The 23,966-nt window shown below is 40.0% G+C and overlaps 1 protein-coding gene across 1 annotated transcript in view; it reads right to left on the reverse strand.

Moving 5' to 3' along the window:
• Positions 1-23,000, reverse strand: part of vwa5b1 (von Willebrand factor A domain containing 5B1) — a gene marked incomplete at both ends in the record, with an annotated part of 40,224 nt that extends 17,224 nt beyond the window's left edge. The window contains 13 exons of the mRNA XM_079238419.1: positions 961-1,157; positions 9,704-9,905; positions 10,133-10,318; positions 10,492-10,606; positions 11,594-11,796; positions 13,882-13,992; positions 14,887-15,063; positions 17,939-18,063; positions 19,548-19,679; positions 21,451-21,605; positions 21,820-22,039; positions 22,561-22,722; positions 22,862-23,000. Of these exons, the coding sequence (XP_079094545.1) occupies positions 961-1,157; positions 9,704-9,905; positions 10,133-10,318; positions 10,492-10,606; positions 11,594-11,796; positions 13,882-13,992; positions 14,887-15,063; positions 17,939-18,063; positions 19,548-19,679; positions 21,451-21,605; positions 21,820-22,039; positions 22,561-22,722; positions 22,862-23,000 (2,124 nt within the window). The remainder of the gene's footprint in view (positions 1-960; positions 1,158-9,703; positions 9,906-10,132; positions 10,319-10,491; positions 10,607-11,593; positions 11,797-13,881; positions 13,993-14,886; positions 15,064-17,938; positions 18,064-19,547; positions 19,680-21,450; positions 21,606-21,819; positions 22,040-22,560; positions 22,723-22,861) is intronic.
• Positions 23,001-23,966: the final 966 nt, after the last annotated feature.

Below are 23,966 nucleotides of genomic sequence, written 5' to 3' on the forward strand. Positions count from 1 at the left end.
AACGCATACATGTTGTGTTTATGTTTTTAAATCATCATTTTTTTTATGTAAAACAATGAAACACTTGTTTATTTTCAGATACAAGCTGTGATTTCTGCTTATCTTTTAACAGGTGTGGGATGAGTTCAGACACATTTAATAAATAACACATTTGGAATCCATGTCAAGTTTGTCATGTCAAAATTGATGTAATTTGATTAAATTTGACCAACATGTGTCAAACGCTTATTTAATATAATCAAGAACGGATGATTGTACTTGATTTAACTACGTGGAAATGCGCATCACTATCAAAAAGGTTGTTTTTGATGGCCCCATTCACAGGCTTAAACAGAAACATAATTCTGATCATTTTTATCAGATTATTGTGGTGCAAATGGATGAATAGCATAGATTCTGCAGTTTCTTATCTAAAAAGATTTAAATGAATCTATCAGAATGATCTTCTTTCCTGTTTGAGAAGTGCAAAATCCCTCAAGTTGCCTTGTCTCACGCAACACATTTAATTTACCAGTGGGTCACTTTACTCTGCCAACTCATTAACTCCTGCAGGAATGCATTAGATCTGCAGCTTGATTTACAAGAGCAGATATGATTTCCTCCTCTTAATTCTCTTTAGTCCTACTATAATGCTCCCAGAGTTACATTCAGACCTAATTCTTATTCATTAACTTGCCTTTGATCACTGAGAAGGGCACATTAGTCAATTCTGTCATGCAGACATGAGACAAGGGTGATAAGGTTGGATAATTTAGCAAGTAGTCATGATTCAATTGATTTTCTGTGTGACTATAATTTCATATATTTAGATTCTCTTTCCTTGATTAAAGGTACAGGTTTATTTGTATGTCTGTGCTCTGTGCATGTTAAAACATCAGCTCGAGCCGCTTCATAGGAAACAAAGTCTCGCTGGAGAAAAGAGACCCTATAAAAAGCTGTGTGGTTTGAGTGGGGCCACACCTGATAGTCATTTTTCCACTGCGCTTCGTGTTCAGGGCTCATCTGGCCGAGCAGCTCCTGGACTTTGGTTCTCCTCAGTGGGTTTTTTGGCGCCACAGAGCTGGGGTCACTGGGAGTGTAGACTTTCTTTGCTGGGTTGTAATCGACTATCTGGTTGGTGCTGTACGCGCGCCTCCTCGGTGACATTTCATCCAAAACTGCCGACAAAAATGGAAAATATTAAATGGAATAATACATTAGTATAACAGTGAAACTGTGATGTGAATATTTGCTCGTTTAACATGCACATTGACCAAAAATGAAAAAATAATTAGTTTAATTACACATTGAACTTTTTATTCTCAAAGTACAATTTGTGAAATAGGCAATCAGATTTTTCTTTTTAGACAAATACGTACATAAAGAATTTATTTTACATATTTATGCAGATGGTTTATACTGACACACTTCAACATTTCTGAACACTATAAGCAACAAAGACATTTAATACCACATTTGTTTTAAATAATGACATTACAATGTATAAAGTGTATTCAATAAAACGAGACATAAAAATAAAGTTAACTGGAAAAACAATCAAATTCTGATGACAAAATTAATAGATTAGAGACGTATAATAATAGACGTATACTATTTATATGATGTACCACCAACAGAGAGCCTGTCACGCTCGGCCATGGCTCCCAGTCCTCATGTTCAGCCATTTCCTCATTAACTCAACCACTTCTACCTGCTGGTGCCACCTGCTTATTACCAATCAGCGTTCCTATATAACTACTCCTGTTTAACTCCATGGCTTTGTCTCAATTCAGGGTCTGCACACTTCAAAGTGTGAAGACTATGTAGTCTATGAAGTGTTCTACATCATCTGCAAACTCCAATGTGCACTTGCCGTCAGTGAAATAAAAATTACTGATAGTGCTCAGGTCTTCTGTTGCCTAGCAACTACATATGCCATGTTAATCTAATCAGTGATCCCATTCTTCCACAAAAAACACGAAAACATTTTTTTAAATGGTAGAAAATGGTGCCAATAATTTGAATTTTCTTTATTTTCATTCATTCTGTGTGTGTAAATTACAAACATGAGGAGGAGGCAGCCCGGTTAGCTCTCCTCTGGCTGACAGCTCACTTTGTCAAGCTAACGTTAACTTCAGCGAAAAATAATCCTGCTTACACACATGTAATTAAATTCATTTGTGGCTTTTGGACACAATGCTGCTGTAGTACCAGCTTGTCTGCTGTGACAAATATGTGTATATATAGATTTTTTTTTAAAATGGCCAGCGTGGTACCTACACAGGTGCTCTGCTGGCACGCAATGAATTCTGGGAGAAAAGAGGCTGCGAAGGATGCATCGTTTGTAGCCTTCGTTTCAAGCTAATTTGGAGCCAAATGAAGTGCAGACCTAAGGGAGGATTGGAAGGAGTTGGTTTGCCTGATTGCCAATGTCTGACTCTCCGGCGATCATCTCCGGACTCCAGACCACCGCCTTTCTGCTCAGCTCTTTCTGCTCTGAATTCCCGGAACCTACCCTGCCTGTTTCTGAACTTGCCATTGGTCTTAGCCCTGTTCCATCTCTGGATCAACCTGAGGCACGTCTGGAAGGACAAACACTCACCTCATCCTGTTGTGTCACCTCCCAGACTGTTTCTCAGTTGTCTAGTTGGTCTATAGAGAGCCTGCTTACCTGCAAGTTGGGAAACTGGGGCTTGACTCCAACCTGTGCCCTCAGCTGACCGAGCCACCTTATCCAGAGAAAATGAAACTTATTCTTCTGGAGAAACATCAGACATCTCCATCCAGAAGAGATTGAAGTTCTTGTTCTTCCTTTATTCCTGCTTCACTTTGCTGCATTTGGTTCCACAGTGCCAAGTGGGGGATATGAACAAGTCCTACCAATAGCTAGAAAGGACTGGACTGATGGACCACACAGCAGCGATAATCATGGCAGATCAGGATCAAACCTTGAGTTCCAGGGAAGGTCCAGATCTACCACACCAGCTGCAGAATGTGCAAAGAAAGCCCTGAAACAATCCAGCAGCTCACAGCAGGGAGAAAGATAACTGTAGGCAAAGAATATATGGAGCGCCATAACCAAGTAGCCACTAAGTGTACAGAAACATCTGTGCAGAATATGGACTGGAGACCCCGAAGTCCCAATGGGAGACACCTCCCAAGGTGGTGGAGAATGAAAGGGCTAAGATCCTGTCAGACTTCCATATTCAGACCAACAAGATGGTGGTGGCCAACCAACCAGACATAGTGATCATGGAAAAGCAGCAGAGGAAAGTTGTAGAGATCGATGTATCCATCCCCAATGATGTAATATCAGGAAAATGAACACAAACTAGAAAAGCACTCAGAGAGCGCAAACCTCCGCCAGGGGCAAATCTTTTTAAAATTCCTGGTCCAAACGGTGATCCGGATCACCACCAAAATTAAATCAGTTCTTTCTTTTCACATTCCCAACAACTCCTGAAAATGTAATGAAAATCTGTCTATAACTTTTTCAGTTATCTTGAACACAGACAAATGGATAAACATCTGTAAAAACATAACCTTGGCCTCCTTGGCGAAAGAGAAATACCAAGGACTTAAGACCAAGAGAAAGCCTGGAAGGTGAAAGCAACAGTAGTTTCGACAGTCATCAGAGCGCTGGGGGCCGTGTTCCCCACGCTGGAGAAGTAGCTCCATCAGATACCCGGAGAAATGTCAGACATCTCCATCCTAGGAACAACTTAGGTACTGTGGATGACCCTCAAGCTTCCAGGACTCTGGTGGAAGACCTGAGCTGGAGATGAACAGCCATCCGCCCTGCCCAGAGGAGATGGGAGGGGGAGAGCGAAGGCAGAGTTTATATATGCATATACATGCCACCACACAGATGCACATGTACACGTCTTTTTTAAATTGATTTATCTCTAATGACCTGGTTTACTTCTGTGCCTTTGTCTTTATGCAATGAATGAGATCTATAAGAAATGCTCACTTTGCCCACACACCCATCCAGCCATGTTACAGCTCTGCTTTTACAAGAGCTGGTTCTAATATTACTATAATTCTGCAGTAAATAATTAAAAGAAACAGCAATTTTTAGCAAAATAAGGTGAAATTGTTAAAATTAAAAAAAGGACAGGACAGCTGGATAACAAAATTCACTTAATTAAAAAAAACAACAGTACTGCAGTGGATGCAGAACTTGATTTGGTCGGGTAATGAAACAAAAATGACTCAGAAAAACACAATGAGTATCTGACGGAGCAGGAAAAAAGAGGAGAATAGGTACTGATAGGGATAATGAGGTGAATAAATGAGGAAACAGGGAACTGGGGGTGAAATGGCGATCTGGAGAAATAATAAGGGTAACTGACCGGGACAGGCTAAATGGCAGATTGAAGAAGGCTAAGTACTCAAAAACTCACACACAGTATGTTTCACATGCATAAAAATAATCTCTGTTTGTAAGAGAAAACAAGGTGCATGCAGCTGTTTGACAAGACAGGTGATCTAACAACCAGAAAATCACCGTGAGAGTGCAAACCTCCACCCAGCAGCTCATTTTCACCCTTGTTCCAGTCCTACATCTATTAGATGCATTCATAATGAATCCACAGTGCTTTATTCTGGTGTTTGTTGCACGTTTCGATCTTTATTTGTTCTTTGATAGATTCAGAGATAGAAAACAAAAAAAAGTTGTTCCTGTTCTGAATCTTAGTATCTGAAATGGTCCAGATCTTTCATCCTGTTGGGAACTTCTCCTGGATTTTCAGACTATTTATTGTCGAGTTACATGCTTTTATACTGAAAATGACCCAATCTCACAATGATAAAGAATCCTTTCTAGATCCAGATGTTGATCCGGATCATCTCAAAATGAATGGAGTTAGACCAAGATCCATTCTCAGAAAGAAAATTGTGTAAATCCGTCCAGTAGTTTTGCAGAAAGTTACAAATAGACAAATAGACAAACATAAACGCTGGCAAAAACAACCTCTTTGGCGGAGGTCATTAAAAACCAACTAGTTCAGATTTTACTGAGTCTGCTACCATATAGTATCTTTTAATACTTCCCCTCTGTTGTATAGTTAATAAATAACTGTTCATTCATGTATAAAAAAATACTAAAAAGTCCTGCTAGCCAGGTTAGCACCAGTGCTATGTTGGCTAGGTCTGCTGTTGCCATGTAAACAAAGATGAATTTGTTAAATATAAACATAACCAGTGAGACCTTCATGTATAAGCTGACCTCAGATGTGTAGGGCAAAATGTAAAACCAACAGTTGCCACCATAAAACTTTCCTGGTTTATTCCTCACATTAAGACTTTTATGCTTTTGTATGGGATGTGCTATACAAATAAAGTTTGATTTGATTTGATTATTTCACATTTTGTTGACAAATTAGAATAAAAGTCTTTTCTGAGGGGATTTATCACTCCGTTTATCACTTCACAATTTAGAAAATCCTGTAAACAACCCCAAAAACCTCCATTTTCACTAATCATTTTCTTAACAACTAGCTCAAAACCTGGAGCCTATCCCAGCGATCACTGGGTACACCTGGACAGGTCGCCAGTCCATCACAGGTACAAAAGAGAAAACAATCACACACTCAGTCCTATAGAAAAACTAGAGTAACTTATTAAACTAACATGCATGGACAGTGGGAGGAAGACATGCACACCTGAGGAGAACATGCAACGCCTCACAGAGAGGCCACCGTTAAAAGCTCACCTGAGTAGAGACTCAAACCAGCGACTTTCTTGCTGTGAGGCTACAGTGCTAACCACTACGCCACCGTGCAGGCCCCATTTCACCAGAAAGTTCAGCATATTAACTGGCTGCTACAGTGCAGATTTTTTTAAACCAGACTGAGAAAAATTCATTTTGTGACAGCAGATTTCACACTTTTTTCAGTGTGAAAACCAAGACATTCTGTTATAAAGCCCAATTTACAGGCATCAGATCCGATGAGTCGCTCTGGAGGAGATCACGCCGTGTAAAGCTTCCAAATGATACCAAACATAATGGGGTGCAGACGTCCGCTGTGGCGCTGCGCTGGGTGTGAAAAGGCAAACTGTGGGTGGATTTTAAGCAGATTTACATGTTCATGCAAAAGATTGTAAATTAAACCCCTGAAATGTATATTTTGGACTTTTTCTTTCCACCAGTGATGTTGTGGAATAATAAAAATCTCAAAACTTATGAAAAAAAGAGGCTTCTGCCTGCCAACAAACGAACCCCTGTGGTTTCCCAACTCCAGAGAAACACCACAGTCTAGGAAGACGTTTTCCAAACTGCTCAGCTTTGGCACTAAAAAAGAAAAGAGTATGGAAAGAGTGCAAGGTAAAAAAAAAAAAAAAAAAGAATCTGCAGTGATAAAAATATGTTTATTGATACTTAAAAGACCTCTGCTCCAGATTTCAGCTGGAGTTGATCCCTGGAAAAACACATATACACCCAATAATTATTCCAAATAATTTAATTTCTGTTTCTCTGTATTGCAGCTGAGGCAAGCGGCATATTACAAGCTGTTGCTTCTTCTCGTTGTCATCAGGTATGTAGGTCTAAGCAAGTTTACAATGTGTGAAACGTGTACTGCAGAACACAGAACAAACACTGGCCTCGTTTGTATTATTCTCCTGCAGGAAAGGAAGTGGAGCAACCAGCAGGCTGCCCGGCTGTTTTTCTCTCTCAATGTCGTCAACAAAAAAAAAAACAGATTGTTCCTCTAACAGATCACGCTGTGTCAATGCAGCTTCACAACCAGCATGGCACAGAAGCTCACCAGTTACACAGGAACACCGAGGTCATCTGCTGCTGGTTTCCTATTACAGCCTGGAGAGGAGATGCATCATTTGTGCGTTACGCCCCCAAAGGAAGAACTCATTACCCAGAAGCACGAGTGGAGCTAGCGCTCCAGTTTCTTCATTTTCAAAGAATTTTTTTCACATTAGCATTTAACTAGTAAACTGGTTGTGCTGGTAGAGTATTTTATGGTCTATGAGGCTTTCTGGGCACATTCCCATCAGCCTTTTTGATCAAAATCCGTTTTCTCGGAAAGTCCGCTTCGTTTGGGGAGCTGCGACTGCGCCAAAACAAATTCTGATTTAGATTAAAGAAGCAGACTTGGTCCTCCTACAAACGCAGGTCTTGGTCCATTTCAAGCGGAACAAAAACAGGGAGTGGACTACAAGGAAAGTGCATTGTGGGTTCAGCTCACAATCTTTAACCACGTGTATGTGTATCGTCCCACACATACACGAGTCTGGGACGATAGTCGCTTTAGGATGGGAGGATATAGCTCACAATCAGAAGTGGAAGAATTTGGCATAAATTCTGGTAGAAATCTGATTAAACAGGCCGGACTATTTTGATGTGACTAAACTCTTAATGGGAATAACTCTGTTTCCTTATAAATGATTTGAAGCTGCATCTTCTGTGTGAAATGTGCTGAATAAATGATGTTTACATGGTGGCTGTAGCTCAGGAGGTAGAATAGTCATCTTTCAGCTGGAAAATTGGGAGACTGATTTCCCCCGATTTGCCTATCGGGGTAAGTAAGTCGCGTTGGATAAAAGCGTCGGCTAAATGACTGTAGAATAGAATAGTACATAACCTTATACTATTTTACTATATTCAGGGATGATTCTAATGACAAATGGCGTGCATTATTTTTGTATATACGCACATGTAGTTCGGCGAGTTGAATCACTGTAATATCACTCTATGGGCATCGCCATAGCAACGCAATAATAGTGTAGCATAGCAATAATCAGCCGATTCAGATCAGCTGTTTTTTGACAGGTGAACGATTGAAATGCGCTGTGGCATGAATTATGAAGGAAATCTTAATATTTATAGACAAAATAAACGTTTGATGAATGGGAAGAGGAGGAGTGGTGAGCGCCCCTCCATTACGGGGCGTCACCGTAGCAACGCATTAATCAAATGATTCAGATCTGCTGTCTTTTAACAGATGAACAAGAGAAACGCGCTGTAGCCGGACAGCAGTTGTTTGGCATAAGAAGTACATCAAGGCCAACATGAAAGAGTTCCTATACTTCAGCATATTTAGAAAGTGTTGTACAAAAGAAATACAAATTTGTTATAAAACATTTACTGTGTGAGAACATGGTATAAGCAGATTAAACAACGAGAAGCTGTGCATTAGATGGTTATAATGCACTTTGCTACGTGTCGTGGTGTTCTAGACTCCACGTTGTGCATAATACAACCATCTAATGCACGGCTACTCGTTTATTTCTTACTTGTTACAAACTACACGAAAGGCAAGAACTTCATCCAGAACTACTAGAAAACCTTGAAATGGATTTGCACACAGATCTCTGCCAAATTGTCTTTTGTTTGACATAAGTTGGGACTTTGCAGCCAGAACACTCATTTTCTTCACTTTTAAGATATTCAACAAGACCAAGAAAAGACAACTTTTGGCCGTCATAAAGCTAAGAGCGAAGTTTAGATTGGATCAGAGATGCTGCTACTGCGAGCCCAGCGAGGTTACGGTAACGTTGGGTTTTGTGTGGTTTTTCTTGCTCCTGCCTTGCTTTGCTTGTGAACCTGCCCTCCTCTGCTTTCCAGCTCCTCTTTCAGGACTTAGTTAAGATTTTCATTCCTCTTCAGGTTGTGGGAGATCATCTGTTGCCAGTCAGTACTCATGCAGTCACTCTGCACCGTGTCAACCACCTGGAAGGATAAGTTTCTCTCCCTTCAGGAAAACCCTCAATTTTTCCTTTAAATATGCTTTTCCAGCCCTAACTGGTGGATTTACCAGTTTGTTCTTTTCTAACAGTCTCCATCTGAATTGTTCCCCCCTCCTTCCCGTGCAAACATTAAACCATCTCACCAATAAACCCACCTACCAAAAAATTCTTCTCTAATTGCAATCTGGCTGTTTTTTTTCTCTATTTTTGGGTTCCTGCCTGGTATCCTAAACCACCCGAATGGTACTTTGCAGTGGGAATAACTGCTAATCCGGCTAATCCAAGATGCAGGTGTCACCAGGAGAGACTACATATCTCCGGGTTTAGCTTCGCTTCATTGGCTTCCTGTCTAATTTAGAAGAGCTTAAAATGCTTTTAATAACTCACAAAATCCTTAATGGTCATCATATTTAAACAAACTCACAGCCCCGTTCAAACCCCACACTACTGGTATGCTAGTGGTCAGATATCCAGAATAGTGGGAACAGATTTTGGTTTTCAGAACCAGCTGCTGATTTGGGTCCAAAGAGCTAACACACTCTCTGTTTTTAATACAAATCTTCAAAACTGGCTCTTAAAGTTTATAAATAATTGACCATTTGTTTTATCCTGTTTTCATTCATACTTGTACTTCTGCTTTTAGCGCTACACACACTTTGACGTGTTTTGTCCTTGTTTTGTGCTTTTGTAAAGCACTTTGTGATTCACTTGTGTTTGAACGGAGCCATATAAATAAAATTTGGAAGTTGATTTGACTTTTCAAAGTTACTGAAATTCATTCTTTTCATGGCTCAAAAAGTCAAAACCACAGTTGTGAATCTTAAATCAGGAACAGAAGAAGATTTTAAGAGGTTGCAGGTACCAAAGAGGCATCATGGGTGTTGTAAATATCTCTTTATGCATATATGAATCAGAACTAGGCTGACGTTACACCAACAGAGAAACTGAAACTAACAGATGCAACAAAACATTTGACAAAGGAGGGTAATCTCTGCTTGCATGAACTTAAAGTTCTTACCTGTGAGGTCTGGCTCTGCGATGGCAGGACTGCTGTTTGTCATGGAGTCCTGGTAGGAGGTGTACAGCGCTCCAGAGGGTGTTTCTCTGTGGGAACTCTGACCGTTGACGCTCGTCTTCGCCGACTCCTCTTCTTGCGAGTGGTAAAACACCGAGCTCGCTGACTCAGTGGAGCGCATCATGCTGTATCGCCTCCTCTTATCCTGTTGAGATTTGGAGTGGGTGTCACTTCCGAACAAGTGATTTTTTTTAAAAAATGAAATAAATTAAATAAAAGAGGTCTGGTTAAAACATTCTCTAAAGTGGCTTTAAAAGGCTCGACTTCACTGTGGTAGCAGATGTGATCTGCGTGATGATTATACATCTTTAAGCATGATTTTTTTTTCCCCGAAACATGCACTTAATTCCCACTTTTCAGCAGGCGTCTTACAGATTTTGGGTTGTCGTGGTAACGAGTGGTGTCGCAAACCACGCTGTAGCCAATTAGACGGTCTCCTGGAAACAGGAAGGTGTTGCCCACTGGAGAGAGCAGCACTTCTTTGGTTTCAGGAAAAAGCCACTCGATGGAAATGTCACTGAGAACTGGAGACATGGTTTTCTTCAGCGACTTAATCATCTGCAGAATGGAAGGAAAATGTTAAACAGCTTCTTTTTGACAAGTACATTAAGCCAACTGTTAAATTTATTTCCCTGGCTGGTACAAGTGACAGATACTCTGTGTTTTAAAAGCAATGCTTGATGTTTCTCCAGAATAGCCGGCTGTCGTTTGGAGTGACAGTAAATGAGTACCTTTGGCTGCAGTCTCTCTCCGTCAGCCAGAAACTCGGCTGTCCCTTTGGAAACTGTCGCCAGACCCTGCACCAGCCTCCTGCAGGCATTCTGTCCTATGCCGAATGTGAAACATCTGCACAGACGTATTAAGCAATGCAGCTTGGTTGACAGATCACAGAAATATGCTGCAGGGTTACATTTGTCTCTTTGGGAAGTGCACACAAAGCTGAGACCTGGTTAATGCCATATCATTATTGCATTTTTTTAGTTTCATTCTTCACAGAGGAATGAGTTGGCTAATTGCATTGCACCAGCCGTGTCCATTTGAATGTTTAATGATAGAAGGGTGCTGATTAAAAGGGGAAACTCATCTTCTACACAGCTAAAACCTCTAACACGAATGTTGTGAACGTGACATCCATCATTGTTTGATCTCGTTTCTAAACGGCTGCACTGGTTTGGAAGCATCGTGCTATAATGACCCAGGAAGTGTTGGTGATTTGGCTAAGCTCTCTGCACCTGATGCGGTTATCTGGGGGCAGTCAGCCATTAAAAGAGGAAAGACTAAAGTCAATTACGTCCAGAGTGACTCTGGACAGGGATTTCAGTGTGAGATCTAGACGCCAGAGGCAAATTAAGGTGGTTTCCTTGTGTAGTGCAGATTTTATGCGCCACCAGCACTCCCTTTAAACTTGGCAGCTGGTGTTCACATCCCGCTTCCTCATTTTCTTCAGCTTCAGTTCGGCTTAGTCTCTCTCTATTCGTTATAGTGACACACCGTCAGAGACACAACAAGAGGCGAATTTCTGGATTTCATTTTGAAGGGATTACGGCTCCGTAGCCGGATGTTGAATTTAAACCCCCTGATGAACCATAGAATTGATTTTGTGTTGTGAATAAGGAATGCATTAGCCGAGTTGATAAATCAATTGGCATTTGCTTTGATGCAACATGAAACCGCGTCTCTTAGACGCATCTATTAGACCCCAAGCCGTACACAACGTCTGCCTACAGGCTTCATTCAGTTCAAAGCATTGTGTGTTCAGTGACCAGATACTGTTTACAATATAGCTAACAATGTGCCTCAGTATAATTCCTTGAACCAAATAGGAAGTCTTGCCTGACGTTGCGGGCATGGCTGCGGACTAGGTCGATGACTCTGCCTGTGTTGCTGACAGCGCCGTCTGTCAGCAGGAACAGCAGTCTTGGGTGACCACTGAATGTCGGCTGCCTCAGGATCCAAGTGAGCGGTGCCAGGATGTTGGTCCCCCCCATGTCAGCTCTGATCTTTTTGACGTATTCACAAGCCTGGGCCAGGGCGTCCTAGGTCAGGAGGGCAAGAGGTTACTGTAACACCAAGACCTGTTCTCACACAGCACACAATATAGAAACATGTGCGTTTTAGTACTCATCTCATACCATAAAACGATCTGTGTTTGTAACAAAAAAAGACCAAACAACAGGGATATTATCAATACATGCTACGGCTGCAGCATGAATCACATCTGAGGGATGATATTTTACAAGAATTGCAGCTCATGCCAGGTAGCCATGTAGCCGTGTAGCTGTGTAGCCATGTAGCCTGGTAGCAATGTAGCTGTTTAGCCATGTAGCTGTGTAGCCATGTAGCCATGTAACCAGGAAGCCATGTAGCTGTGTAGCCATGTAGCCGTGTAGCTGTGTAACCATGTAGCCGTGTAGCTGTGTAGCTGTGTAGCCATGTAGCCGTGTAGCCAGGTAGCCAGGTAGCCATGTAGCTGTGTGGCCATGTAGCCATGTAGACGTATAGCCAGGTAGCCAGGAAGTCAAATAGCTGTGTAGCCATGTAACCATGTAACCATGTAGCCATGTAGCCAGGTAGCCAGGAAGCTATGTAGCTGTGTAACCATGTAGCCGTGTAGCCATGTCGCCATTTAGTTGTGCAGCCATGTAGCAGTGTAACCAGGCAGCCATGTAGCCATTTAGTTGTGCAGCTGTGTAGCCATGTTGCCGTGTAGACAGGTAGACAGGTAGCCATGTAGCATTGTTTCAGGGTTTTTTTACTTCTTGCTCAGCTTTTTCCTGTTGTTTGCTATTACAAATGCCATTTAAAATTTTCTCTTTATTTGCAAAAATATTTCTTCTTCTGTCCAACCATACAGCAGAATCTTTACTAGAAATGGAGCATCCTCAGACATTCACCATCAGCATGAACTAGATGCAATATGAGGTGCATTCACATCAGGATAATGCGCTGGACTCAACTCAACTCGACTCCATTTTATTTATAAAGCCCTTTACACAATCAGCCGTAATAAAAACAGAAGAAAACAGTTTAAATGCAAATAAATAACACAATAAAACAACATGTCATACAAGGAATACAGAATTAAAACAAAATGAATCGATAGTAAATAAAACTAACAAATAAAAATGAACTATAACAAACTAACCAGAAGCAGTCTTACGCTGGGTTGAAGGCTATCATCAGCATAAAAAGTAAATGAGATGCCATGCCTTCTCATCATTGATCCCAGGGGCAGTAAATACAAAGAGAAAAGAAAGGGTCCGATTGGGGACTCGGCTCAGTTGTGGGGGGAGGGGGTATCCATACGGCTTAAGATCGCATTCATGTTGCACTTTGGTCAAACGAGCCAAACCATTAGAATAATATATCCCCATTCCCACCAAAGGTGGCGCTTCACTGGTATTTAGTAAAAGAGAGGACAAGACAGAAAACTAGCGAGTTAAACATGGACAGGAAACTATGGCTGTTTTGGGTTTTTATTGTGTCTTAGGCAAGTATACTGCAAAAATACACTGAAACATGGGCGCAGTACAAACACCAGACGAGGCAGAGGAACCTCAAATCCATCAATATGTATTTACCCACAATGCAATGCTACACCAAATGCAGAAAGTGACTTTTTTTGTAGTCGGCTTCCTGTGTTTGGTCCGCTTGAAACAAACTGAAACTTGCATTTGTAGGCGGACCGAATCTGAATCATGTTTGGCGCATTCAAATTTCCCCAAACGAAGCGGACTTTCCATGCAAACAGACAGATTCGGATTCAGATCAAAAAGGCTGAAATGTATGTTTTCATAGAGATGACCCTTGTGCCTCACATCCTTCAGATCTCTAACAGGATTGACAACATCACAGCGGTGGCTTTTATTGACCAGATCTTAGCATAAACCACAAACTAAACCTCTTCATTGTGTCCTTGTTTGTTGTTAACATCCTGTAAATTCCAAACATATCTATAGTTTGAGTGTCCAGATGTGACTGAATTAAATCCTACGATATGTGCATAACATTGCCAAGTACGTGCCAAGTTTATGCTAACAAAATAACCAGTCGCATGTGTTTTACACGAGCTGGACTCCTAGATTTCTTGTTAAACTGTGTGAGGTGCAGAACTGCTTTACCTCCTCGTAATTCTGGCTGGTTGTAAACAGTGATTTAAATGAAGATCCGAAGCCAACGATGTTGAAAAGGCAGCCAGGTACCAGGCTCTTGAGGATAACCACCATGGCATCCTGGGAAGAAAATAAATAGCACATTTTAAGACCTGAACAACTGTCATGACAAAAACAGCAAATTTTCCCGTAGAGGAGTCTCTGCCCCTTCTTCAGCACGTTGGCAATTTCTAAAAGAACACCACTTGTTTGAGCTTCCATTTGGGCGAACAGCACAGACTGCCTCGGTTACTCAACACAGAGTAAACGATCTGTTCAGGTACATTAAAGAAAGAGAAAAAAATTCAGAGCCATGCTCTGGTTTTATAGCTATTTCTGAAGGTATTGAAAATGATTTCTCAGTAGAGCCATGGTAAATAGTTATTTTATCCCTACCAAGCCCACCTGATAGGGATACCGATCAGACATGATCAATAAAACCCTAAGTTTGAGACTTAAAAGATCACCAGTCAGGATCAGGATGGGCAGGATCAGTGCATAAGCTGCCAAATAACAGGAAATAAATAGAAATAAAGAAAAAATCAACCTTGGCATTCCTGAGTTGACTGTGTGACTATTGATGGAAGTTCACATGAAGTCTGATAAGTTCTCAAAGACTGTCTAAAACCTAGCAACAGCAAAATGTTTGGTGAATAGTGCATAATGTGCCTGATCAATATCATTGTGTACATGCCCTTCACAGTACTGGCTGACTGCATCTGCAATCAGCTCAGACCACAGTTAGACTTTAAGGCTGAAAAGCTGCTCTACAGCTTCAGGTCATGTGTTAACTCCTCATTTTCTTCTCAGAAAACTTTAATCTTTCAAATATTTTTATCAACAATGATGCTTTTTTAATAAATAAACTATAAATTGGATACGGGATTAGATCTGTTGTATTATTTCTATGTAAATTTTATGTTTGTGGAAGCATTAAAAATGCACCACGAGCTGAGCTAAGACAACGACAAATACCTTCACGCGGTTGATGCTGATTCCGCTCATGCTGCCGCTGCGGTCAATGAGGAAGATAAATTCCCCGTGAACCTTCCTCAGGTCTGAGCAGATGGATTTAAGGTCAGGGCAGAAGTTCAACATGGCCACAGGGTTGTGGAGGATGTCCTTATGCAGCCGCCTGTGGATTATATCTACCTACACAAACAGAGTAAAAGCATGGAGTGGAATAAACATAAGGTGACTTACTGGGGGCTTCTGCAAAACAGGGAAACACTAAATAGACAAGTGATCAAGTTGACAAAGCGCATCAATTCTCCAGCAGGAAAATGTGTCTCGCCTTTAGAGTGTTTCCATAGAAACCCATTTTTATGGCTAAGTGCTCTCTCTTCTCCTCCTGTTTAGGTCTGCTGGTCACTTAACAACCTCATCATGGCTTGATGTGAATGGGCACATGCAGGGGCGTAATAGCCTGAGAGGAACTAACTGACTAAGGGCCACAAAGTCTTTTTCCTTAATTTATTAAAGCGCCCACAATATGTTCATTTATAGATTCACATTTCAATAGTGGGAATCATGTACAGAAGGTTTATGAAGGTTTAATGTTCAAAGAGGACAATATATATCCTATTGTATTGTATATTATGCTTAAAGGGACACCATGTAAGTTTTGATCCAAACATGATCTAATGTGAGTAATAATGGATAATTTTAGGGGGTCAGTATACAGTATTTGAAGCATGGCAGGGCTACAGGGGGGCTAACCTCTGCAGGAACCAGACCATAGACTGTAAATAAAAGATGGACGCAGCCTCCATGACATCACCCGTAGGTTTCCCGTAGGGGTGGATGATTGACATTGCTTGTTGATTAAAGCTAACTGAGCTAACAGGAGCTAACCAGCTAATGGAGGTAAGCGTGCTAAAGATGAGTCATGCTGTTAACCAGCTAAAAACCTCGGTTGTTCTACATTCCTGCTTCTTGAAGCGGGAGATCGAGTACCTGTCAATCAAAAGGACACGCCCCAATTATGCCGAATTTTGAGACCAATAACTTCTAAACGGAGGAGTTAGAAAAATTCATGTTGTCATGAAGGTAAACCTGACCTGTTAAACCTAAAATGTTATTTTGAACCAGGCTGTAAACGCGTTTATTTCCACTGTGAAGTTGGTCTTTTTAACATGGGAGTCTATGGGGATTTGCTCTGTTTTGGAGCCCCTAGTGGATGAGGGGGGAACTGCAATTAAGAGCACTTCTGCATAGGCTTCACTTTTAACCGCCGGAGGTTGCGGCGTGAACCGGACAACTTTGCTGGACTAGATCTGTCTCTCGTGATCATGTTACCTGGAGCCTTTCTTTACGGCTCCCCCTCTATAAACACAAAGGGCCCTTATTTTTGCTACTTTTTCTTTCTCCAAAGAAAAGTTTGGATAAATGAAGTAAAAACGTGTAAATAGTAAAAGAGAAAGCAGGAAAGGGATCGCTCCAGAGGAAAAGCATGAGTCCACTGCTGGTTGGAGTTTTATGAAAGAACAGTGTGGATGTAAAACCCACTCTCTGTTTGCCTCAGTGTTATTAGACTGCTAAGCTAGCGCTTTGCCTGTTGTGCAAATGTACAAAAACGTGATGAACTATTTCACATTTGTCAGCCAACATTTTTCAGAACAACAGTAGTAAGCCTGTAATGCGCTCCAGGATGTTGGCAGATAAATCTAGGTCTTTATTTTGCTTGTTTATTAGAAGCTAAAAACGGCTAATTGATGCTAATCGGCTACAAACCAAAGCTAATGTAATTCTCTAAACATCTTGTGCATGTTGGGCTCGTTTGCAGCAATGAATGCATTCCTTATAACTAATGTAAATAAAGTAGTAATCGAATGATTAGCTAATGGCCTGGTTTAGATTTATGGTTTTCATACGTTGTTCTGCAAACACAAATGCAAATAATGGATGGAGACTTTAATTTTGCTGCAGTGCTCTGTGGCCTGTGGGAAAATTACAGGTTTAGCGCCTCTAGTGGCCAAAGGTTACACGGTATCCCTTTAAGATGCTTCATTTTAGATACTTTTATCTTAAGCTTTTTATTTTACTTGATTTTTTTTCTAGAAAATGATTACTTAAATGCAGAGTTTCAAGGAAATGGAGCTGTTTGTAGTCCATCATAGGACCAACACACAAACATTCAACCAGACTCACAATTATGCCTAGCAAGAATTAAGAGTAGCCTAACATGCATGTACAAGTAGCTGCTGTTTTTCCACTAGTTTAGTGAAAAGTTTTTTTTCTTTTTTATGTTGCATTAGTGTACTGACACAGTTTACTTGTGCCAGGTTGTTTTTTTAAATGCCGTTGTAAGCTGTAGAATGTAATGCATTGCAAAAATAAAATACCTCTCCCTTCAAAATAAAATGGATCTATTCTGTAAATAGGCAAACCAGTCTCACCCCAAACTGTGTAATAGACACATTTGTCCACTGTGCAAAATGTAGCGATTTCACAAAAAGGTCTCTGACATTGTAGCATGGCTACGTTTAATTTTCCAAGTCATTTCTACAGGCATGTGTTAAGTCATGTGACTGTCAAGTTTCTCCGTGGCATGAACAAAAAACATGACAGACATTTATTCTAAGTAGAAATCGCTAGATTTCACGATTTAGATTATGACTTTAGCTTTGTTTTGTTTCTTACAATAAATGTTCACTTTATTTTCAAAGGATCCTTATGGTTTATGTAAATAATTCTTTCAGGTCTTTCAATAAAACTGTAGGAATGCTACAATTTTTGTTGTTGCTACGGTGGTTGCTAAGGATGTAATAAACAACAAACCGGAAGGAAATTTTCTTACTTTGGGCTTTAATTTTAACATTTTGCTCTGCTTCTCTAAACAACCTGATCTCACAAAAATACTTTTTAAAAAAAACACGTATAAACGCTTCTTTATGTGTCAGCGGCACGCAATTTTTAACAATAAGGCCAGGATGAAAATAAGTTTTTAATAGCTAGCTTAACTGTGGAACAAAATGAAAGTTGTGCACCAGTTGTAGGTATTACACAATGTTGGCAGCACACTCACCTTCCTCTCATTGCTGGAGTCCTTCTTGGTGGCTTTGATGAAATCACTCCGGCTGTGAAGGTATTCATCGTATTCCTCCTGTGTCATGTCTCCATTCTCAATGAGAACATGTGGCTGATGAGGCTCTGGAGAAACACAGTCATTCAGAACAAAGACATTACCATGAATACTGCTCGTGGATGAAGCTCAACGCTTCACAGCGTGGTAATCTGAGCTGTCCCCATACTGGCAGGATGAATAGATGACTGGTTGTATACATCGATATTGCCCTACAAGCCTCAATAAAGGAACTCAGAGGGGAAATCTTAAAAATTTCAGATTATTTTCCTCATTTTCTAAAGATGTTGTTTATAAGTACTGAAAAGGTTCAGTTTTTTAGATTGATATTGGTTTGTGTTGAATAAAAAAAAAAAAGTCTTGGATTTATTGTTAACCTGTTGGTTCCAGATGCCTCATGAGTGGTAACATGACAAAATATGTATTTTACTCAGTCTTTTGTCTAAGTACCTCCACCTGTCATACACCATTAGAGATGCGGATGTCGTATACTATTCCAGGCTACAATCAGAACTGTCGATTCAGAAAACACTTTTTTCAGAGCAGAATGCAATTTATTTTAGAAGCCATGCTGATTTTAATAGTTGATTATACTACAGCAAGTACAGTCCTGGTAAATTAACAAGGCTCTCATAAAACTAGTCCAGTAAAACAGCTTGTCTATAACAAATATTTTCCAGTTAAAAACTTATTTTAGGTGAACTTTAGAGGTTAATATCCCAAATATTTTCTCTTGGCTGCAGATCAGGTTGGTTTTTGTATGTTTTGACTATTTTTACCCTGCTATTTATTTGTAGAATCAGTGTGAAAAACATTCTGTTCTTCAAACCACGGCTGTGTATCCAGCTTGCATATTGATCAGAGATAGTTCTTAAAAATATGGTATCATCTTTTTTTTTTTTTTGAATATCCTTACTGTAATACTTTGTCCAAAATGAATTACATATAAGTTCTATCATTTGCATTATTATTGCAAAATATTTGCATTTAACATAGTGAATCTATCAAACACCCTGAGTCATGGCCATGCTGATGAAGATTTGTGTGACAAGCTGTAAAACAAGTCTTCTCTCTCTCTGCACAAGCTGAACATCCATGTTGTGATGGAAACTGCAGCACCAGGCTAGAAGAATTAAATTGCTCTGATCTGGCGGCAGGTTGTGTTCTGAACAAAGCCCTCATAAGAGGCCTATCGGATCAGTGTGACCAGGGCTCTGGCCTCTGGGAGACAACGGCCTTCACAGCCTATAGGTCAAGACAGCAGTAGGAGACAGTAAAGAGCAGCAGAGGAAAAAAAAAAGGCTTGATATTGCACACCCACACAAAGGAGTCTGACCGCTGGCATGTCACATATTGATAACAGAAGACCTTTTTTTTCCTGCAGAGGCACTCGCACAAAGTGAAGCGATGAGTCACCTTTCTGCTTATCTGATTACAGGCCAGATATATGGTGCAATAAAAAGAGCCAAGGAACATTTTCAGGATATTTTATTTGGAAGTGAAGGAAAGATTAACCACAGAGCTGCGGCGGGTTTTGGAGTTATCAACCTACCGCTGGGATAGATGAGGATTTGGACCGGGTAGTCGTAGGTATACTTGTCAGCCAGGGTGATGACGACGTTGGTGGCAGAGCGGGCTAGAGGGTCTGCATCGGCTCGGATGGCATGAGAAGGGCTTTCTACACCTACACAGAGCATCACCCACATCAGGTCAAATAACAGCAATTACAAAGCAGGTATTGACATGAACACTAGCAGACATAATAACAGATTTTTCAGTTGCAGAACAACTTTTGCAGACAGACGAGTGGAAACTAAAATTACCAAAGTGTGAACCTGAACATAATAACCTTTGAGTTATTACATGAGATTAAACCATTTATAGGGTTCTGTTAGACGAAATCAATACCACTTTTACTTCTGATAGCGACATAAGGAGCTATATTAAAGCTACAGACCGTGACTTTCCAGAATTTTAAAAGAGAGAAAATAGTGTACACCCGAGCCGGTCCAAGGCATAAGCAAATTTAGGAACTGCTTGGGGTCGACTGACATGACCAAAAGATGAAGAAGAAAAAGACAAAAGTCTCATTAAACAATTTAAATAAAAATAATAACATGATTTTACCAACACTTAATCAATTTGACTCTGTTTGCATTGTTGAGGTTCAACGTCACTGTCTGCCACAAAAAATACCATGACGTCACATGTGCGACATTAGTTTTTTAACAGCATAGACGTCCTCAGAACTGCGTTAGTTATTCATTGTCCAGGCGCTTTGTTTTTGTGTGTTTTTACACTGCCATCAGTACCGCTCCATGTAGACGACCAAAGGCGAAGGACGACATTAAGAACAGTTAATTTCCGCCACCAAACAATGTCACCTTAGAGGCATGTTTTTTGGTGTTTTGTGGAAGTGACATTGAGAAACGGAGAGTTATTCTGATTAGATAGGATTATGGCTGCTACTGCCGCTTAAAAGTTCGATATGCTTATGAACAATGCTAAACAACATTTAGTTTTTGAAAAACGAGGTTGTGTGCATTCATTTTTTTTGGCCAGATGGGTGGAGTAAAAAGCCTGGCTACACACGTAGCCAGGCTTTTTACAAAAGCCTGGCTACGTGTGTACGTGGTTTTAGTCACATGTGTAATGCACGTTTTACTCAGTCAGTACATCTAATATTTATCATCCCCTTTGCTCATTATTTCAGAAAACACAAACTTCTGTTTCATGAAAATCATCAACTCAACAATCTAGCAATCCAAAATGCTTTACAAACCAGAACAGATTATTAAAGAAACAATAATTAAAACAATTTCAATAAATCTGTTAATAAAATTTTAAATGATAATTATATAAAACTGATAAAAACCAAAAAGATAGGTATTCACTTCAGTTTTGGCTAAAATCACCATTAATCACTTTAGCTTAGCTTAGCTTAGCATAGCATAAAAACATTAAGCTAATCAATTAACACAGTGGACAATGTGCTGAGCAAATGTTTAGCCAAATTCTTCCCCACATCAATTTATTTTGTTACAACCTTCCAGAATAACTGCATTTTTTTTTTTGTCTTATGTTTATTTTTGCTACAAATGTGTTTGCATACTAGCTGTCTAGCTGTTCCAAGTGTTTATGCTAAACTATGCTAACCAGCTGCTGACATGAATGAACAGATGAGAATGAGTTCGTCTCATCCAATTCAACCTGCTAAATAGAGGACTAATATACCTTTTAAATGTCACGAAGATTAGTGATCTACATGGATGCTACAAATGTATAAAATAAACCCATTAATGTACGAAAATCCCAGTCATTTCACTCACATACAAAATATACGTATAATTGATTGCAAATAGACTTTTTTTCACTTCAATGTAGAAAATGTCACAATTTAAGCTTGATGTTGCACATTTGATGCAATATTACTGAATTTGCTCAAATTTTCTGACCTGCCAGAAGATAGGGAGCCCGTATCTCCAGCTGGAAGTTGAACTCATAATCAATGGAGTTGATGGCCTCCTCCTCCAGCAAGGAAGTCAACCACAGGTAAGGAGCGTTAGGGTTTTGATCGTGAGGACTTGAGACTGAGGAATGTCTGTCCCGCCTGAAAGCAGCGCAGAAAACAAAACTGATCTGCTCTGAATTTATTCAGGTTTTCAATCCATACTAATAGAAATATGAGATTTAAATATCCAGTTTACAGCGCCCTTTAACTTTAGAAATTAATTACATGAAATTATAAGTTGTTTAATGTTTTTTTAGGAAAAGAGGAAAGATTCCTTTCACTGTGTTATGATTTTCTTAAGTTGATTTCTTACGTTCTGGAGAAGTTTGGGGATAATCCCTGCTCTTCATTGATGGTCCTCTGAACCCGAGGTGTGCAGACTGGCGGGGATGAAACCCTGATGCCACCGTCGGGCAACGTAGAGAGCTCAGAGGAAGTACTGACTAGGATGTGGACTGTCTCCATTGGAGGGATGACCCCGAGATTAACCACCAACACTGTCCTCTCGAAATCCTCATCCATTATTATGTGTCCTGTAACACCGAATGAGACAACAAATAACCAAAACTCAAACTGTTACAGCAATAATGACTGTCAAAACCAATCTAACCATCAAGTGTAAAGAGTTGTTGGGTATTTAAGATTATTGTAAGGTTGACGTTTTAGAAAATCTTCAAGGTTGCTTTTTCGTCTTTTGGCTTTTACCTACTTTTACAGAAGATTTTTCTATTTCTTTAAAACATCTCCCACAGAATAACATTGTCATTGTATCTATCCAGCTGACTACTTTTAACATATTAATTTCTGAGTCAGATTTACAAAAGAACAAGAAACGTAGACAAAAATCTTTGTGTACAATGTGACCTACATTGTAGGTATATTAATTTTCTTTAATATAATGGCTCAATGTGACTTATAAATGTTTCTAAAGAAAATTAAGATCTACAGATTTAGATCGTACATGGCTTGTTTTATCAGAAAACATTTTTTAATGTGAGAATAAAACAATTCATTTCATCTTTTGTTAAATTTTGACAAGCTGCTTGAGCCTTACCACTGCCACTCTGCAGAAGTCCATTCGTTGTGTTGCAGCCTTCCAGATAACAGTTCTCAATTTTCGCCTTGTCTTTTATTTGCAGCGTTATAATTTGACTCGATATCATTGCCTCAAACCCGACAACAATGGAATTTTCCTCCAGTGGGTAAACGAAGAGCCCTAAATTAACAGAAAGAGACAGAGACACCACAGTAAACAGGATTCAGACCAGATGCAGCGATCAGCAACATGCAGACAATAACTATTCATTTTAAAACAACTTTTAAAATAAATTAACTCAAACTCTACTCTCACTTACCCTCAATTGCATGATCCTCAATATTTTCATAGGTCATAGATGCCGTCAGAGCCAGAGTGTAGCCCCTAACACAGGAGGTGATGTCAGACACGCTGAGTGGCAGAGCACACCAGTTCTCCTTGTTTATGAGTCCAGGCATTGTGCTGTCTTTAGGATTCTGGTTTAAAAAGAATGGAAACAAAATGTTATCCCATAAGCTACGGATGATTCCAATATAATTATTAAAAAGTGTGTGAAGTTAGTTTTTCTTCCGCAAGTTTTCAGTGCATCCCTTCTTCAACACCCCTGACTCAAAATAAATGGATCCATCAGCCAATGAAGTTCTGCAAAATTGCTCATTAATTTGAGTCAGATGTGTTGGAACAGGGAGACATTGAAAACTTACTGGATTATGGCCCTCAAGGACCGGAGCTGGACACCCCAGGTGTAAAAAAAGAGACTTTTTGTAAAAGTTGGGACATTGTCTAACAGTTCAAGAATATTACTTATTATAAAAGTGCAAATGATGAGGAGGATTTTGCCAATGTGGAGGGCTGCATGGATAGATAGTTCAACAACCTAACAACTTTCAACACCTAGGTTGCAAATAATTGCTTAATTTAACCATCTATACTCAAAAATATATTTGAATCATTCTGACAACTTACAGAAATTGCTATGCACAAGAGATAAGGCTGAGGTAGGTTGGGATTTTCAGGCTGCACTGCATTAAAAAGAGGCACGATTTTGTTGAGGGCCTCTCACCTGATGATTGCTGGGATAGGCTCCAGCTTCGCGCCGACCCTTAATTTGAACAGGCAGTTAAGAAAATGGATGGATGGATTCTGCTGAGGAAATTACTGCATTAGCTTAGCGACGTCTCTACATTCAGACAAAGGTTCTCACTGCATCCCCAAGTGCAGGTTAAACCTCTTCATGCAGAGATGTAAATAAATGCATACACTTACTGCCTGCTTTAGTTGGCCAGCCTGCTCAATTTATTTATTTAATCAAATATCTAATCAGCCAATCACATGGCAGAAACTCAATGCATTTAGTCACGTAGATATGATGAAGACAAACTGAGCATCAGAATAAGCAAGAAAAGAGATTTAAATGACTGAAC

The sequence above is a fragment of the Telmatherina bonti genome (assembly GCF_933228915.1).
Source record: "Telmatherina bonti genome assembly, chromosome: 4".
In the NCBI taxonomy this organism is placed as follows: Eukaryota; Metazoa; Chordata; class Actinopteri; order Atheriniformes; family Telmatherinidae; genus Telmatherina; species Telmatherina bonti.